The sequence below is a fragment of the Gymnogyps californianus genome, chromosome 1 (assembly GCF_018139145.2).
Source record: "Gymnogyps californianus isolate 813 chromosome 1, ASM1813914v2, whole genome shotgun sequence".
Lineage (NCBI taxonomy): Eukaryota > Metazoa > Chordata > Aves > Accipitriformes > Cathartidae > Gymnogyps > Gymnogyps californianus.
In genome coordinates this window covers 14760789-14780140 of record NC_059471.1, presented here as the reverse complement: position 1 = coordinate 14780140, position 19352 = coordinate 14760789, and the positions used below count along the sequence as shown (strand labels likewise).

The following is a 19352-nucleotide window of genomic DNA, read 5'->3' as shown; positions in this document are numbered from 1 at the left end:
CCCAACAGCGGGAATTAACCGCCAGCTGCATGCTTGCAGTCCTGCCAGATTCCTACGGGAGTTTTGCGTGGTTTTTTTCAGACCGCCGTGGGCTGTGTTTTATACAAAGCGGCTGAAGGTGAGCACTGCCCCTGCCGAGGTCGTCTTTGGATATAACCCCTCTTTTTTGCGGCGTTTTGGCGCACAGGTACGCACACCTCTACTCCGAAGGCTGCAAGCGGTGCCACCGCGGCGAGCGAGTCAGCGGGGCGGCCGCTGACCGCCGGCTCCGCTGTGGCGGGGCGCTGCGGGCCCGGCGGCGGGAGCCAGGGCGGGGCAGGATCAGCTCGGAGCCGGCGGGACCGCGAAGGCGGCGCGGAGGGGGCACCGCAGCCCCTCAGGGGAGGCTGAGCGGAGCCCGCCGCCCTCCCAGCGCCCGCCCCTTCCCGCCGGCCGGGGACAGCCGCGCCAGCCGACGCGCCGCAAACTTTACAGCCCCCGTGCCGAGCTGCGCCTCGCCTCCGGCGCGGCGGGCGGCGGCGGCGGCCCCGGTTGACATAGTAACCCCTCGGCGGGGCGCGGAGCGAGCCGGACCCCCGCGCTGCCCTCCCTCCGCCGGGGGACGCGGCGCTGTGAGGAGACGGAGCCGCAGTGCCGCGCCCCGGCCGGCTGCGCGCTGCTTCCGCGGCGCCTTGAGGGAGCCGCCGCGCGTCCCGGCGCCTCAGCCGCGGGACAACATGAGCCAGGCGCAGCCTTACGCCCCGCGGAAGAGCAGCTCCCCGGCGGCCGGCGCCCGGCGGAACGACAGCCAGGACTACCTGCTGCTCGACGCGGAGCCGTGCGAGGAGAGCGCCCTGCCGCCCTACGCCTTCTACCCCGTGTGAGTCCCGCCGGCCGGGCCCGGGGGTCCCTTCCTCCCTGTGCGGGCGCGGAGCGGGCCGGGGCGCCGGGCGCTGCGCTAACTCCCGCTGGAGGGGGAGAGGCGGCGGCGGGACAGGTGCTGGCGGGCGGGGTGCCGGCGGCGCGGGGCTGGGCTGGGCTGGCTGCCGCGGGAGGTGCCCGCCCGCTGCGCTCCGGCTGGGGCAGAGCCCGTGGCGGGACCCGCTCGGGGGCAGCCGCGGTGGGGACTTGGTCATCTTTCCTCGTCTTCCCCGGTAGAGGAGCGCGGTAATTGTGTTGCGAAAGACGGAGGAGCAGCGGTGGCACCCCCGTGCCCAGCTGGCGGAGGTCTCCTTCCTAGGCGCAGACCGCGATACCTGCCCCGCTGTAAGGGAGGCGAAGGATAGCTTTAGTTTGCTGCGGAGAGTGGTGCGAGAGGCGTCGGTTGTACTTAAAACTAACGATATCTAATGGGTTTAATATAGTTACAGAAATTTTAACTTCTACGGTCCATTGCTCCCACAGAGAGAGTGCACATTACAGGCGTGTTCATAAAACCATAATCCTCGCATTTTGTCAAAATCATGTAGCCTCGTGTAATTTCATTCTCTAAGTTTTGCCGGATACTTATCATTTAAAGTAGGGTGTAAGAACATATGCAATAAAACCTAAATGAAACAGAAATTATAAAGGTGCCGGGAACTGCAATTTTTAACATCCAGGTCAATTGACATTCAGTGTTCACAGTGTTCCTCTGGTTATGTGTTGTCAGCATGACTTCTGTAATTACCACTTGTTAATGCTTCTGAGGAGAAGCTATCCCACAGAGGGGAAAAATGGGTATTAAGCAATGCTGGATGAGTCCTAAAATCTCAGGTGATTACCAGAAAATGTGTGCTTTCTTTTGTACAAATTGTATTTTATTGCTTAACTGGTAAATTCCAGTTATCAACCTCTCCTAACTTTTGCTGTTTTATCTATGAGCGACTTACCAGCCACTTGCCAGCTACCTGGATATAGGAAAGGAGTAACAGCAATGAAACTGGCAGGACTCACAGTGTTTGATTATTTATAAACTCAGCTAGGAACAACCAGCGTTTTCAGAATTCACTGCTGTTTTGCTATTCCGAAGTGTCTTTGTAGAGCACTAATTCAGTATGGTCATGTAGCTATAAGAGCATACATTATTGTACATTGGACTTAAACCCCATCTCAAAATATATGAATGCATCTGTCTAATGGACGCCTTCTGAAGAAAAACCTCATGATGGTTAGTTCAGAGATTGGTTCTGACTAGTGGACTTCAGCTTTGAACTAATATGGTAATTGTGAAGTTCCTTTGCTGTGTACTCATTCAGACTGGTTGTGCAGCTATGAGAGGATGTATCTTGCATAAGTGATTCAAAGCATCTCTTAAAACAAATTCTGCAAGGTCTGTGGGGTGCTGATATTTTCACTTCAGCAGTATAAGCCTGTGCTAGCAGCTCTTGGTCCAGCACACAAGTGTGGAGATCGCCTCTCATCCTCTCACAGTGGCTATAAGGAAAGCCTACATCCTAATCAAGTTGCTTTGTAGAACTAGGGTAGCACTAAATGCAGGAATTTATCTCCAATTATGTTATGTCAAGGCCTTAGATGACTGATTCTGTGGTACAGGTAGGTCCAGGACCCTGGAGTCCCTCCCTGATGGAAGGTGTTTCCACCAGTCTTTAAGAGAATAGACAGAAGCTACCTGATATGCGTGGTGGGTATAAATTTGAGGAATGTGCCCCTTCTCAAATTTATATAATCACTACTAAAAAGGGTGCTTTAGTGGGCAGTGCTTGTCTTTTACATGCACTTTAGTCATGGGGAAGCTGTCCTTTGGGGCTTCTCTGGATGTGGAAAGGAGCCACTTCACAGGCACCTGTAGACAATGCCTACAGGCAACCGCTGCAAGGACTTCCTTGGCTGGTAGGGGTGAATGTGTTGAGTATAGGCTCCTCCAGGGTATGGTGATTACTAAGCACAGGTTTTGAATTTTCCTGCCTAAATTCCACCTACATCGTGTTTTAGGTACATTTTACAGATCTGTCTTTTCAGCCAGAAGTCATTAGTTTTACTAGTGGCCTTCATATGGCCAAGAACATAATCAGATGGCCCATGTTTAGAAGATACTGTTTATAATCTTTGTCATTTACATGCAGTAAGAATACTTTTCTCTACTTTATTTGAAAATACTCAAATGAGCAGTATTTCCTGATGTTATTATGGTACAGAGTATTATGTGAATCTTACCTTGTATCTGTAGAGTCATAAGGTCTCTGGAGATCCTGAGGATACTGCTGGTGAAGGGCATGTATTATCCTGACAGATAAATTATGTAAAATCAGTATTTCATGTGCTGTGAATCTGCTTGGACTTAGTGTGCGTGCCTTATCAAGTCTGTCCATGCATGGTTTGTCAGTGTTTATTCTTTAGCTACTTCTCCAGAAATGTGGCAGCTCAGGGAGCTGGTTGTGCTGTCATGTGCCATATTTTTCGTTGAAGTCCTTGTATGAATCTTTGGTGACGGTTCGATTATGAGTCTAAATCATGGGGTCTGTGGGTCTGTCCTTTGAGATAGAGCTACATGTCCCTTGAGATCACATGGTATGTCTGTGAACACAAGAAAATAACCCTCCAGATTACATCTGTTGATGTATTAAAATGTTTTAACTAAAGCTACTTACATTTCACTTAGAGTATTTCTTGGTATATCCAATTGCTAAGGGTATTTTTTTCAGACTAAGTGGAAAATGATAGGCATCATTTGCACATGGAAAAATGCCCCAAGAATGTCTTGTGTGATGGTGGTTAATGCAGAACGGTAATGCAGAGTACAGCTGATGTCCAAAAAAAGCTGAAGTGTACCTCCTTTTAAACATTACTGAGAGGGTAACACGCTGGTATAATATGGCATGTGACTGTCGCTTGAAAAGTGGTCTGATATCAAGGAATAGTTTTCCTCAAGTGGCGATTTAGTGCTAATGCTGACGTTATTGCGTGTGTTGTTTGTAGAACATGTTTTTCATGTGTTGTTTTGTGACTGCCTTTAAGTGATGTAGTGGCTGGATAATAAAAAAACATTTTACGAGAACTATTTCTTGTATTTGTAGCTAAAGCCCTAATCCATCAAACTACTACTTTAGTTCAGTGGTGTTACTCCTGAGCCTTGCTATACAGTCCCTTTATAACAACAAATAATCGTCTGTTTAATAAAAGACACTGAGTTTGCCTTCCCCCCCCCCGCCCCCCGATGATTTTTCAGATGATTCATTAATTGTAAAATAGCATGGTCACATCAAAAATCAGAATAATTGTCAGTGATGAACCCAGCTGGCTTGATGTTGTGTCAATGAGTTCAGCAGCGCTGATGGGGTTATTCTGTTATGTTTAGGCTGAGACAATATAGTGTGCTTAAATATCAAATTACCTGTAAATTGGAAAAACATTTGAAATACTGACCTGTCAATGTTAACTGACTCTGTGAGTAGCAAGAGACCTGACAGACTTACTCACATATTCGAGACTTTGAGTTTCAGTACTCGTGCTTAACAATGTGCATCATATTGAATGAGTATGAATTCTGTACCACTCTTTCTGAAGAACAGCTTTATTGTGTCCGAGATAGCTGCTACCTTTGTTGCAAAGAAGACTTCAGCACGGTGCCTTGGGCTCATCGGCTGTGCCAAGTAGGGTCACACGTCTTTTGGCAGTAAATGGATAGAAGACTCTTACCTTTATTTGCAGTATGGTGCAAAATGAAATTCTAATGGGATTTTCTGCTGAAAAATCTTGCTTTTCTTTTGAATTCAGAACCTTTGGTAGGAAAAACACACTTTAGGCTATCTGCAGAATTTGCAATTAAATGGTTTCCAAAAGATGAGGCTACATTTTAAGAATTTAATAATTGTATATTAGAAATGATATGACAGTAAACACTTTCTTTCTAGTAGTCCTCTTCCATCTAGTCATCAACTCTTGCCCATAATGTATGAAAAAATACATTGCAACACACATGTCAGAAGATTGCCTCCTGAAATACAAAAATGTGGATGCGTTTTTTTTCCTCTTGTGCAAGTATTTCATTGGCAGAGAGCCTGATTTTGTAGTTTAAAACAGCATGGAAAGTGCATTTTAAGGTCTAACCCCAAATCTGAGTGCTGATGTGCAGTGGGATTTGAAAGTGATAGTACTTGTATGTAAACTTCCCTGCTGAAAAAATGTTATTGAAGAACAGATTGTCAGCATACTAAGCTAGTGAGAATACACTAATTCAGTCAGACATCTGGTTATATTGCTTATTTATACTTACAAATATTTTACATTGTGAAAAATAAGTATGTTTTCTTATACACATGAGGAAGGATAATTATGCATTAAAATGTCAGTTGTAAAGTAAATGAGGCACACAAATTATCAGATGAAAACAGGGGAAAAAAGAGTTCTGATGTGCATAATTGACTTTAGGTGTAGATTATTCCTCAGCTTTTGTGGTTTTCAGATCAAGTGTTTCTCGGGACTATCAAACCCAATACATACTTTAAAACCCTTTCTTTGTTAAATAATATGTTTAATAATTTCTTTCCTGACTGCAGTATAACAGTTTCTGCTATTGGTATAACATCATTTTTATCTCCAGCCTCAACTATCTTGCTTGAAATGACCTGTAAAATTATCTTCCAGACTCTTCATTAGACATAATCTCTTCAGGGAGTACTGTGCAATGTGGCAGCTGTGTTTCAGATTGCTGCTCTCTTTGCTGAGATGCTGTGTCCTCTGAAAATATGTTGCAATAGTTTTGTTGATAGCAAAAAGGTAGAAGAGTCAGTATGGAGAGGGGTCATTTCCTTTTATAGCCTAGTGGATGGAACACTTTCCTATGAATTAGGATGAATGGATCTACTTCCTACTGGGCACAGGAAAAAAAAATCATGTTTGGATCTCTCAAATTCAGTCACCCAGAATATAATGCCTGAAGGCTTGGGTAAAAGAACATCACCATTATTATCAAGCCCCAGAAAATCCAGCTTTTAGTTCCCTTTGCATTTCCTACAAGTATCTAGAAGAGAATGCTTCACTTTCAATATTAAGTGTATCTTTAGGGAAAAAAAAGGCAGAACTGAAATAAATACCTTTTTTTTTTATCTAAATGAAGAATAACAAATAAATATTTTGTTTTAAATCATAAGGAAATATATTTATTTTGATATTTCAGCCTGACAGGTTAATTAGTAAAAAAAAAATCAGTCACGTGGTCTGATGTTTCCTACCTCATCAGAAATGAGGAAAAAAGAAACCATAACTGTGGTTTTTTTGGGTAAGACATTCAATAAAGGTTTCTTTTAAAAGACCGGCATAGCAGACCGATAACGTTTATTTCACCTTGGAGAGCTGAGGTCTGTTGCTAGTGAGTACTGCTCTAGCTTACCCATGCAGCTCAGTCCATAAAGTGCACGATACTGGCCAGGGATAGGTGCTGGTTTGGTGGTCTTCAGCATGCTCTGTTCCGGCGCGTCCCTAGAGCAGCCTCAGTATTCTGTAGATGAAGTTTTCTACCAGATCATTTTATGCTTTGAAGCTGTTTGAAAAAAAAAAAAAAGTGAGCTTATGCAGAAACTGGTACACAGCCTGAAAATTACCTCTCAAAGGTGAATTGAACCACATATGTTTGTTTTTGGTGAAGACCTGCAGGATTGGGTGGGTTTAGTTGTTAGGCACTTTTGTATTCACTGCGTATGCTCACTAATTTAACAGTGAATTTTCTTTGGTCAGCTACATTACCTGAATGGTTTCCTATGATAATAGTTCATAATCGATTTTGCTTGACCCATTGCAGTATTTCTGTAGGTTCATTTATACCTGTTCTTAAGAAAAGAGTGTATTTGTGGATCGCTCTTACGGAGTTATCAAACGAAGGAAAGTCACCTCCCTGTGGGACCTAATTTTATAAAACTGGAAGCTTTCCATGTACATATAAGTAATTTGTTAAATTTGCATGAGGAAGGTGGAGTAGTGATTAAGAATTGTGTGGGATATATATGGCATACTTTTCACTGTAAATGTTAATAACAAGTGTGTTCTTTGTCAAACACCCTCCCAGCAGCATTTGCCACCACAGAAGCTGAAGGTTATATAACTGGCTACTTGAAGAATTCCTGCCAACTATCAGTATCCTCCAATAAAGGTGACTTGGCATGGTGGGTCTACCTCATCATGCTGTGTTTAGACTTTCCAGCTCTGCAAACATGAGCAAAGGAAAATTTTGGTAGTTAAACTATATTCATCAAATTCTTTATAACTTGATTTCATACCTCAAACTATGATGCAGTGCAAGGCAATGACTTAGCAAAGGGCTTCAATCTTAAAGTGCATAAAATGAATTGTACATACATGTTTGCGCACATACTTGTGAGTGTAGAGACTCACACACAGAGCCTACTCAACAAGAGGCTTAAAGGATTTGCAGTGATAAGCAGTATTTAAATGTAAGTTTTGATAGTTAAATGTGGACAAAAAGCTGTGATAATTAAGTTACATGCAATTTTCTCTGGAATGGATTAACATTTTTATCTTGCAGTAGAATGGTTATTATTTGTTTAGCAGTGACAACTTAAATACATAATCAAGTATACTATTTTTAGCAAAATAGAAGTTATGGAATATAATGTGAAGATGACTAATTAAAGTCTGGGTTTATTTTCTATATCCATTTCTATACAACTACACTTTTTCTTACCATTAGTACAATTGACAGCACAGCTCTGTTGTCCCCCCCAACCTAATATATCTAAGTAAATGTTTGTCAATATTAAAAAAAAAAAAAAAAAAAAAGGCAAGCTTTGGCACTGGGAATGAAATGTGAGATTGGGTACAAGAACCCCAAGTAAGTGGAGTAGAAGAGGAACTGCATATCAAGAATTGTCATTTTAAGTATGTTCTCAAAGCTATGTGGGAAGTGTGGATAGCTTGTTTTCTGCAAGAGTTGAATGTAATTTCCTTTTGTTTAAAAAAAGTTACTAATTTGAACAAAATGGCAGTGTTGTGGATGTGGATTTGCTGGGTGAAAGCTTTGCTGGGGATGGACCACTTTCTTTTAATGTGGAATAGTAGTGATGAAATAAAAATGACAAATAGTAATAATAATAGGAATTGTGAATCACCAAGAAGTAGATGTGACGCCCGCCTCTTCACCTAAACATTCCTTCAGTAGTGCCCTTAGTCATACCGCTGTTAATATTCTCCCTTATATATCATTAATTAAAAACAAAACCAACCGTGCCCACTGCCAGCTCAGAAGAACGTGACTGGAGTTCTTTTTTGCCCTTAGAAACTGATTAAATAGCGGTTTTGATGTCAGTATTTAGCTTAGTGAAGAGATTAAAGAACTGAGGGGTTTTTAAAATTATTTAGTGTCTGTGAGGCCTTCCCATGCTGGTAGAAAGAAGGCTCATGAACCAAAAGATCACGGTTGATGCAAATTGGATTTAAACATACCCCAGAAAACAGAGTACAGATCACAAGGTCTCTATGATGCAGCACTAGCAATTTTACAGAATATGTAGACGGGAGAATTTCCGTGAAACTTTGCTGCTTTGTTACCAAATCTTGAATGAAACAGTGCCTCTCTACAAATGGCATCTCATATTGAGTTAGGTCTTGGTCTATTGAAAGTAGTGGGAGTTTTGCTGCATAGCCCAGGTGCTTAGCAGGTTCGTAATACAAATTGACTCAGTTGTAAATGACCAGCAGCAGCAGCAGCCCCTTCTGACCATGTGCACAAATAGCTGTTCCAACAGACTTATGCTTTGCTCAGTTGTGCTATGCCAATAGTTGTGCACATAGCAGGTTCTGATCCCTGAGCTCCACGCGACACCTTGTATATTTGTAATCAGATGCTGGTTAATTGCTGCTAATAAGGGCAAACTAGTGTGGAGCCAGTTGAATTCTTACTTTGAAAAGAGAGGACCTTGATTTCACCATGACATGTAGGGACCCACCACATGCAAGCAGGCAGTGTCTAACTCTGAGCTGGACAGTAACTAGCCTGAGACCAGGGAGGAGTTAAAAAGACTTGGCAGCCACAGCTGTCCTGGTTCCTCTTGAAACATTATTTTTATGCATCCTGATCAGCTTAACTAGCAAATAGGTATGTGCCCAGCAGACTGACAGGGTGGACTACAGTGCTGGTCTGTTGCCTCCCATCTTCTTCTGTCAGCACTGGTGTTAGTTCAAATAGACACTTGGTTGTGCTGATTTTTGTCCTGGCCCAGTCTGGGTTTCTCCTCTCGTGCACATTGACTGAATTTAGGAATGAGGACTGATTGCTTAGAAGCCTTTCAGAAGGGAAGATTCCCTCATCTTTGAGGAGGGATTTATGTTTTCTTCTGTAAGATTTTTGCCTGCAGTGTACATGTTTCAGCTGTTCTAGACATGATTTTTCTCCCCTTTTTTAGAACAGGTAGCCAGGTCAGACTGCTAAACTGCTAGTCCTACTCTGTGTGCACGTCTTAGGCCTGCCGAGTGGTAATAATCCAATACTTGGTGCTTTTTGTAAGGCTCTTGAAGTGCATTGCAAACAGACGCGTTGCACACAGTCCAGCTGTCAGCCTTCCAGCTGCTGGGTGCTTGGCAGCAGAGAGAGCGGTTCTTACAACAGCAGTGTTTTAAATCACGGATTGCGTCAATTAAACACCTCTGCAGCATCTGGCATATCGCAGGATAACGTAACAGCGGTACCACCAGCGTGAATCCAGGAAATACTTTTAACTCAGGTGCAGCTTGTGGGAGGATGCTTTGGAAACTGGCACCGCAAAGCTTGGAAGGTCTGTGCCATTGAGACTTGTGCCATGAACATCACAAGTACCATTTCTCTGCTAATCATGGTGTGGGAAAATGCCCGCCCTTCCCCACGTGCCCATGCACATGCCGAGTCACATGTAGCAGAAGCACATTTAGGAGTGGGGGCTTGTGACGGGGACAGCGTCTGATATGTCTGATCACTTAGCAGTGGGCTCCTGCATCTGTCCCGCACGAAACAACTGAGCTCAAGAGGGATGTGTGTTGGCTCACAAGCCCCACCACACAGGGAGCTTAGTGCCATGAAAGAGCCAGATACTAGTTAAAATAGTGGATTGTAGGGGTTGTTTTCTAAGCATTTGCAGTATCTGCCAACGTTTACTGTCACATTCTGTGAGTTTTGAACCATGTTTAGTGATTTATGTGGGATCAGAACCATTGTATTGATTTTTTTTTTTGATAATCCTTTCAGAAAACACAGTGAGCCTCTGAGATTTGTTCCTAACCAACTGTTTTTCATGATTGAAGAATATAAACTAATTTTCCCTTCTGTTTTGCAATGTAATAATTCATTTTTTATATTAGTTTAGTTCCACTCTGCTAATCTTTTGGTTTAATGCATTATTTCCTTAAGCTAATTTAAAATTACTTTCAATTTTCAAGTGTTTTTAAAAATATATTAATGAAATATCACATGTACTAGAAATTTCTAGTTTATTATCTGCACTTGCTATGTTTGTTGGATTATACATGAGTTGAAGATGTATTTCTTTTTTTTTTTTCCTTGCTGGATTTATTGATTTATAGTTAATTCCAGTAAAGCTACTATGGTCCAAATATATTAAGTACAGAAAGATTTTGAAATGGTAATTTAAAGGTTATAGAGCTTTATTTTGGGCACATGTGGGAGGCGAGTCTTTTTAGAAGTTAATATAAAGGTATATAATACTAGTGGCGCTTATTCAAAGGGAAATCCTGTGCTCTGAGAACTCTCGAGCTTCTCTTAGCTCTGAAGCGAAGGACGAATCTGTATGCTCATGGATCTGCCTGCACCACATCCACTGCCTGGCTTTTGCTTTCCTCTGTCCTGTAGCAGCACATGGACTAGGATGGTTGTTCAGGGCATTCCGGCTCTGTATAGGATCAACGTGCTCCACTGTACCAGGGAGGTGAACTTAAATTGACTCTGATGCAGTGGGATACTCGAGGACATTTGCAGTAGAACTTCTAAAATTTCCATCCAAACATTTAAGTCCTGCTCTCACTAAATTATCTGGCAAATAAGATGCGAAGAGCAGGCTGCTGGACTCTTCCTCTCTGTAGCTCTTCTTTTTCTCTCCCTTTAAGAACAAGTTTCCTATTAATTTCTCAAGACAGTTTTTGAAGACTGCTGCTGTCATAGCTTTCTCAAGTGAGTCTTAGAATCGTACTTCTCCCCTTACAATGTACTGTTTTGTTTTTATCTTTCTCTGTAGGTGTAGAAATCTGAACTGAAAAATGCAACAACCGTTAACAAAAACTGGATCGAAGTGTGGTAGTGTTAACAGAAGTTAGTTCATACAACTTCGTTTTCAGGTAGTGGGGATGGGATGGAATTTTCCAAGGATACTAGATATTTTTTATGGCGTCACATTAGCATTCTCACTTCAGGATCTTAAAAATTAAAACCACACAACATCAACATCACTGGAAAGTTGGGGCTGCAGTCCGTGTTACTGTTCTGAGTCCCATGGAGGTCGGTAAGGGTGAGAGTCTGTAACAGCCTTTTGCTGGCCAGGAAAGGCTAAGGAGTTACAGCAACATGGCAGATACTGTGGGGGAAGAATAGCGGTATCTTGAACTGACATCTAAGCAACAAATAAAACAAGCAAAAATTAGAGCGGGAGAGGAACATAAGTTTCTGAAGGTACGGTCTATTCTATTTAAAACATTTTGGAGAGCACTGCTAACAAAAAAGTCAGCAATAGCAGTATCTCCAGAAGGTCTGCAGAATTAACCACTGCCTATGGTATGAAGCAGTAGAAGTTAATGTTCTCCACTTTTCTTCAGAAAAGAATTTTTGAGGATTAAGTCTGAAAGCTACTTAATCATTGAGCAACATCTGATGTGAGCACATTGGTAGGTAAACAGCAACTGATGTGATGATAGTGAAATTTCAGCACTGCTTTGTATGATAAAATAATAATGATCTTACCTAACAACTTGATATATAAAATATACACTGGGATTTCTTACCCCACAGCCACTTCCAGCCTAAAATCAGCAACAGTGTTTAATACATAACAGGAAGGGAAACTTAAAAAAAGAATCTAGGCAGGAATTTACGGAGACAGCAAGGCTAATGCCTCCAGTCTTACAAAGCTGTCTGAGAATGTTTAGTGACCTGAGGTTTCTACGTTATTGATTTTTACATCAAATCTGAAAACCAGCAGAAATTTCCCTAGTTATCAGTGAGAGCATTGATAACATCTTAAAGGGAAAGATTATCCTTTGTGGATTAACCAGCTTCAGTTCATGCAGGATTTGTGACATGTCTCCATGAATCAGTGAGGAAGGTGCTGGTACAGGGGTAGCAGGACTGCTGGGTATCTGTGTGCCTTTTCTGACCTCTGGCTGTGACAAGACTGACTTAGTCCCAGCGTGCAGGTCTTGGTGTCTCCAGAGGGCCAGAAAAGGCATGGAGGTACATAGTGAGGAGGAGGGGAAATAGGGGGAGTCACTGGGGGTGGATATGGTGCAGTTCCTATCTGGATTTCCTTTTCATTGAAACTTGAGTAGGGGGTGGGAGGGCTGGTGCATGTCCAGGTGTCACCCCAAAGACAGCATGCGTGCGTGCATACAGAAGGGTGCAGGCACTTGGGAGAACTCCTAGTGTTGGTGATGCGTGAACAACTTCTGATTGCTTCATGTTCTTGCGTTCATGAGTTGCTGGTTTCATAAGTGTTGAACTTCTAGATCAGGTCCTAGGTATAGCATATTGTGGATCAAGCATAGTAGGATTGACAGAAACTCCACATCCATCCATGGTTTGTTGTCAAATCCTGTATCCTTTAGTAAAAATGTCAGGAACTTTGCCATCTTCTTTTGATTTTGATTTAGACATGGGATTTGAGGTCGGAAGGTGGAAATCCTGCTGGTACCTGCTTTCATCTCTGTGGTGGTCTTCAGGCTTTTCCCATAGTTGAAGACTGCTGCTGGCGTGGCAGGAATGGCAACAAATGTAGGAGAGGCTGAGAGGTTTGTCTGAAATGAAGCATCCAGCCTGACCTCGTGGTTTGGGCTCTTTCTGTAGTACGTGAAAGAGACAGGCCCCTTCAGGGGCTAGTTCGTCGGATCTGTTTCAGAACTGGGTGAATCACGCTGGTGACTAAAATATTGTGGAAGGATTGTTGATGAATAGCAAATCTATATTCCACAACACGCAGATGCGCTGCTGCTGACTTCAGTGGGATTTGTGTTCATAAGCCTGTGGACAATGTTATCCTCAATCCCTGAATGTATATTTTGTCCTGTGTTTCACTGTTTGTGTTGTAGTGTATATCAATAATTGATAATTTAAATATGGAAGAAAAGATGATGTATTTCAGGAGCAGACTATAGAAATGAGAAATATGCGATACAGTAATTCTTTGACTAAGGCTAAATTCTGATATGTATATATATGGATGGGTTTTCTGGCCTTTGGCTACTGAACTACACAAAATTTAGATCGACTTAATTTTTTTGAGAGAAAATTTTGAGAGAATTAGGAGGGACATTTTGCATGTTAATCGTCTGCACTGCATTAGCAAACAGAGGCAGGAAGAAGAACATGATATATAGACCCTAACAGCTTTATCTTTTAACAAAAGGAATTTTGTTTCAAATCTTAAATTAAAATGAGCCAAACAATTAGACCATAATCCTTCATTTTCACTAAAAGCTTCACTTACAATTTGCAAAAGTATTAAATCTGATTATTTTTAAAATAAATTGTATCAATAGATTCCATAAGCGTCACAAAAGATTTTGCAGAATTTCAGTTCCTGTTTCCTGATTTTTCAGTTGGTTGGCATGGATAAAGTAGTATTGTTAGTGGTGATGTAACTTTGTCTCAAAATAGAATTTCTTACAATTAAGTCTGTTTACTAACATTCTGTAATGTCAGATCGTGTTCTCTCCTCTTGAGTTACATGCATGGCTCGCCGACATAACCTTTAATTAATTTAATGCTTCTACAGTCTGCATGCAGGCTAGTACAGACTGATGTTGAGAATGTACCTCAGTTGTAAGCAAGATTTTGCTCTGCAATTATTTAAAATTGTAAAACATTAATTGCATAAAATTTGCGTGAAGTTTACACAGAAAACAGGAACATTTTCTGTTCAAGAACGAATGAGTCTTCATTTTCAATATCTTGATGACCTAAATGTTCACCTGAAATTATTTTCCTCCTTTTGCAAATTATTTATGTGTATACATGTTTTCGTTTCAAGTGGCTAGCAACTGTCCCTGGGGTTTAAGGAAGGATCCTGCCCACTATTACTCATAGGGTAGCATGCCATTTTCTCCTCACGGCTGAAAGACACCAAAGATAAAAGTCACATTTAGAGACATGAGGACAGTTTTGGAGAATCAGAATTGCATGAGAGATGCAGCGGCAAAATGTCTCTTCTGAGTGAGAGGTAATTTCTGAGTATTTATTACTTTATCTGGAATAGGTTTTTTAAAATATATCAGTATTATATTGGGACAGTGGTAAATGTATCAATGTTATATTGGGAGAGGAGGAATGTTGTCCCAAATATGAATTACCAGCCAGACAGCCCCTGGACAGTGGCACAGTACATCTGGCTGCTTTTTATTTTAAGAAATACGGAAGAAGATTTGGAGCACTGAATACCGCCTGAAAATTCAAGTGCATCCTTCTTTGCAAGCTCACAGCTGGATTCAGCAGCAGGCTGCTGCTCCTTGGCTTGTAAGGGGCCTGGGGATGGCTGAGTTGGGATCCTGCCTCTGTATCTGCTGGGGTTGCACTGCCCTACTATGTGATGATAGCAAACAGTCAGGATTGTTGCAACTTTATCAGCATAACATCCCACCTGTTTGTACTAGGTAAGCATATTTTTCTGTGATGCTCCTTGGGCATGTTCACACTTTGCTATACTTACAGTGTTTGTCCTGAACATAGGCAACGGGTTATGAGTAGAATGTGTTCAGTGATACGCGCTGCAGTGTTTGCAATAATGAGATGATGCAGTTCAGCAGTATAACCGACCAGACTTTGCCCTTAAGAATGATTTGAGACCTTCAGTTGTGAGATGTGGGATTTTAAACTTCTGAACCATTAGCATCAATGTAGCAAGCTGTTATTTCATCACTTACTATCCTACGAGACACTGAAAATTAGAGATCGCATTGAAGTTCTGAATAAGTTAGCATGATCCCATTTGGCACAATCTGGGAATCTCTTTAGTCTTGGCTGAAGAGTAGGATCACCTTACCTCTTGCTCTGCTTAGTAACCCCTGAGCTCAAGGCTGAGACACAAGGTGGAAGAGAACAAGAAAGCATCTATTGTTGCTATGTATACCTGAAAGTATCAGTTTTGAGAATGTAAGAGGCAGTAAATACCAAATTCGGACTGCTAAATACCTTACAAAAAAGTGCTAAAAATTATGTAACTGGAAGGAATGTTTCAAAGGAATGTAGAAGGTTAGGGATGGACAAAATAAGAATGACTTTTTTGCCTCCTGTCTCCGGTCATCAGTCAACATCTTCCTAAAAATTCAAGGTCAATTCCAGAAAACAGCAAAGCCAGCTGAAGCTGCTGTACGTTCTCATGCCCTGGAACTGGACGTCTCAGAGTGGGGGAGAGGGACCTATATTTGCCTATATATTTCAGAACCTATATTGGCCACTGGATAAATGAAAAGGCTACTTCGATTCTCATTTCTCCTGGTTTAGTTTATTTCTCCAGCAGAAGAGTTTCCTTCCATCCCAAAGAACTGATGTGGTATGGATCTTAACTCTGCTAGTGTACATGTGATTTCACACTAGAAAATGTCTTACATTGTTATTCTGCTTTGATTCACCAAGTTTATTGAATAAATACCCCTTAGGAAGATTTCTCATTTCTTTATTTCACCATAGAGAATTATTTAGCGGTAAGGTACATTTGTGGGGTGTCAAAGACCAAGTTCCAAGACCTGTTTCAACTCGGGCAGAACAGAAATCTCAATCCACAGTTGCTACCTCCCAGAAAAATGTCAGCAAGTTGGAACCGTTCTTCTGTCTGTTCCTCGGGTTTCTTCTTGAAGATAAAGGTCTCGAGGTTTTCTCAGTGTATTTTGAAACTTTATTTTTCCACTGTGAAAGCGAACCTCTTGATTTCCATTTAGATATAATAACAGTCTTTGTCAAGTGGTTGTAAAAGCCTCCCTATGTTATTCTATTATTATTACCTAACTGGACAGCTACAACAAGTAATGATATTGTCAAATATACTAGCTCAGGGTTTTCTTCTGTTCTGTGGGATCAAAGGCAACACGATATTCAGTGGATGCCAGGGCTTTTTACTCTCTTTTGAGTGGTGGTGTGGGGCAGAAGGTTCTTTAAATTTTACAAGTGTCACAGGAAAATATTATGAATTTTTATTATGAAGTAACAGTAACTATTAAAAGTCTCATTTTATGTCTTTGATCTGTCAAATCAGATCTCTCTTTTACATTGTGCCGTGTATTGGAATCGTTGTTACATCTCAGGTCTGAGAAAGGCACGTGATCTTTTCCTGCTGCAATTGCGTGTGTGACTTGCCACCAATTCTGTTTTCACTAGAAGTGTCCCTGAGGTCGGGATACCAAGTAATTTATTTGTGCATAGCAGGTAACAATAAACATCATCATTGTTTCTTTATTCTTATAAAGTAATTACTTTTTAATAACAGTAATTACAGTTATTAGAAATAAACCAAAGTAATTACTTTCTTTACATTGTTTTCCCTTTTTTGTAAGAACACATTGAAATGCTAAGCACTTCTGCAGTGACTCTTTGTTATCCTGAAGTTATATTGTACTGATGTTTAGTGGGATTTTCTTTTTTTTTCTTTTTCTTTTTGTGCAGAGTGCATATTTCTTCAGCCTACTTTGCAGCAGATAGTGGGTAACATCTACAGAAATAACTCTGCTCCCTCCTTGTTTTCATGGAATTCAGTTGCATGCTTTTTAACTGTTTTTAATTTGCTTCTGGGTAACACCACTCAGCTGTTCTTTTTGTTGAATACCGCTTTGTTTTTTAAGCACTTTTAAGGTAAATTTTATCATATTGCCTTGCTTGTTCCATTTAATTAGCAATACATCACACTTACATAGTGAAAATGATTTCTTCCTAACATAGATGCAGGAAGAGTACAGATAGGCACATTTCATTATTTTCCCACAAGCAGAGGAGGAAAAAAAAAAATGTCTCCTGTACTGGAACTAGAATTATTGTGGAAACCTTTTTTTTTTCTAAGAAGGAAAATAGGGTTTAGATTTATTTTTTTCTCTGAACTTGTTAAAAAATAGAGTTGCTAGTTAGTGTCAGCATTTCATCATTTGTTGAGTTACAAGTGAAGCTTTTCTGGGAAGTTTTCATTTTGTAGAAATACTTGGTTAGACCAACATTCATATTAGCTGATGGACACATTTCATTGTGTTACAGAGTATAATGAATGAACAAATGGATAAACATGTTAAGGTCCTTAATCAGTCAAATGTGACTGCTAGAATAAACATACCCGTTACCTTTTTGGAATTGTATTTGATATATTATTGCATATCTGTTTTATGGGAAACAAAATTATCCCTAGATGAATTGCTGTCTTCAGTATAGTTATATCCTCTTCTGCTTTCTTTGTGAAGCATGAACAACTTACTGTCCATTCTTCCTCAGGTGCTGAGCAGAACGCGTACATGCTGCTTCTGCAGAAGGGAGTTCTCTGTGACCAAACCCTAGTCACTCGGCTAATTCCAACAGGTTCTCCTATTACTATTTCCTTTTCAGACATTTAAAAGACCTTTACTCCTTTTTACCGTACTCTGAGTAGTCCTGAAGTTGTCAGTTGTCATTCTCCTAATCAGTTGTTTACATGGCTTTCATTTCGTATCAATCCCTTTTATCCACAATTGCATCCGCTCATAACTTACTGTATTAGTCTAGTTCTCCTTCAATCACATGATACATTTGTATTCAGCATGGAGGATCTGTGATGTTAAAGTCCATATTTTTCTCCCATCCTTATTTTATTGGCAATTTTCTTCAGTTCAGAGCCCTCACCCATGACAGTTCAGGATCAGTGAGAGATATACAAAGGAGGATATCTGGAAAGATACTATATTTTTAAAAAAGGATAGGATCAGAATAGTATTTCAGCATGAAGAACTCTGAATTTAGGGACTATACTTAGAAATTGATGCTATCTGATGACATCTTAGGATTGTTATATTTCATATCTGCAGTTCTCTGAGAAAATCAGATGCAGTTATCGTCAATGGTAGTGATGAGTGGATTAGATTGATTTCAGCTACATTTGATGTTAATAGTCAGATTTTCAAGAAATAAATAGAGACAGAATAGATTTCCTGAGGGTAAAAGAATTACTCAGTTTTTGGTTGCAATCCAGAAGCTGACAAATATGATTAAAGCACTATTTATTCCTATGTTGGAGTGTTAGTTCAGTGCTGACTGGAGGGCATGCTGATCTGCCATATCCCTGTTCCAGGCTCGCTGGTTTGTGTTGTACACTATAGGTTTTATGGATAAACTATGCAGGTGTATTTTCCCTCATTCAATTAACCATTTTTTTTATTTTCTTCCACTCTCTTCTATCTTTACTTGCATTGCATGTGGAAATATTGGAGTGATTTTAGTTGCCACATTGTTTCCTGTCTAGAATTCATACTTGCAACTTGATGGGTTTTTATTGTCAACTCTGTGCTATAGAAGATAAGAATTATTCTACTGAGGATCTTAATTTTTGCGCACGTTTTTCTTAGAAGATGCCCAGTAGTCTCAGTTTAGGACAAGCAATAAAAAAATGTGAATAGCTAAAATTAATAAAGGTTTACAAAAATTAAGTGAAAGTATCATATTTAGACTTCTTGCCTTTGGCAGCATTTCTCTGACCAAGTGGCAGAGGAAGAAGCTAGCTGAAATGCTGTCTTGTTAAGGCATTTTACATTATTTTTATCATCCTTCTTCTAAGCCTCTCCAGCTCTTCTGTTGGAGATGATTTTTGTGTTTCTCTGACCTTTTTGCTGATACCGTACCCTGTTGCCTGGAACTACAACTCTGTATAATAAACTGTGCTAAAGGTAATGGTGAAAATTGTGTCTGACTCATGCCAGAAGTAATTCATATCACTAGGAGAACAGGGAAAATGAAGAAAAGGTGACCTTGTGAGTTTGGTCTGAGTTCTGTGCCAGTGTTTCACCCTGTGCTTGAATCTCCCCATGCAATTCCTGGATTGCTGTATTACAATTGGATTTAGATACATTTAACAGCTGGGATGAGCTCATTGAACTGTACTGTGTGACACATGTTTGTTTTCCCTCCTTTTATAAACATATATATAATATATGCATACACTTATATGCGTTCTCTTTTTTCCCCTTTTTGAAAATAGATTGTATTAAATGGAATTAAAGGAAGTTACCCC

The 19352-nt window shown here is 40.8% G+C and overlaps 1 protein-coding gene across 1 annotated transcript in view; it reads left to right on the top strand.

The window, feature by feature from the left end:
- The first annotated feature begins 716 nt into the window (after positions 1-716).
- The window catches only part of TRPC6 (transient receptor potential cation channel subfamily C member 6), a 109217-nt gene continuing 90581 nt past the window's right edge, over positions 717-19352 (top strand). Inside the window, exon 1 of the mRNA XM_050894763.1 lies at positions 717-859. Within this exon, the coding sequence (XP_050750720.1) occupies positions 717-859 (143 nt within the window). The remainder of the gene's footprint in view (positions 860-19352) is intronic.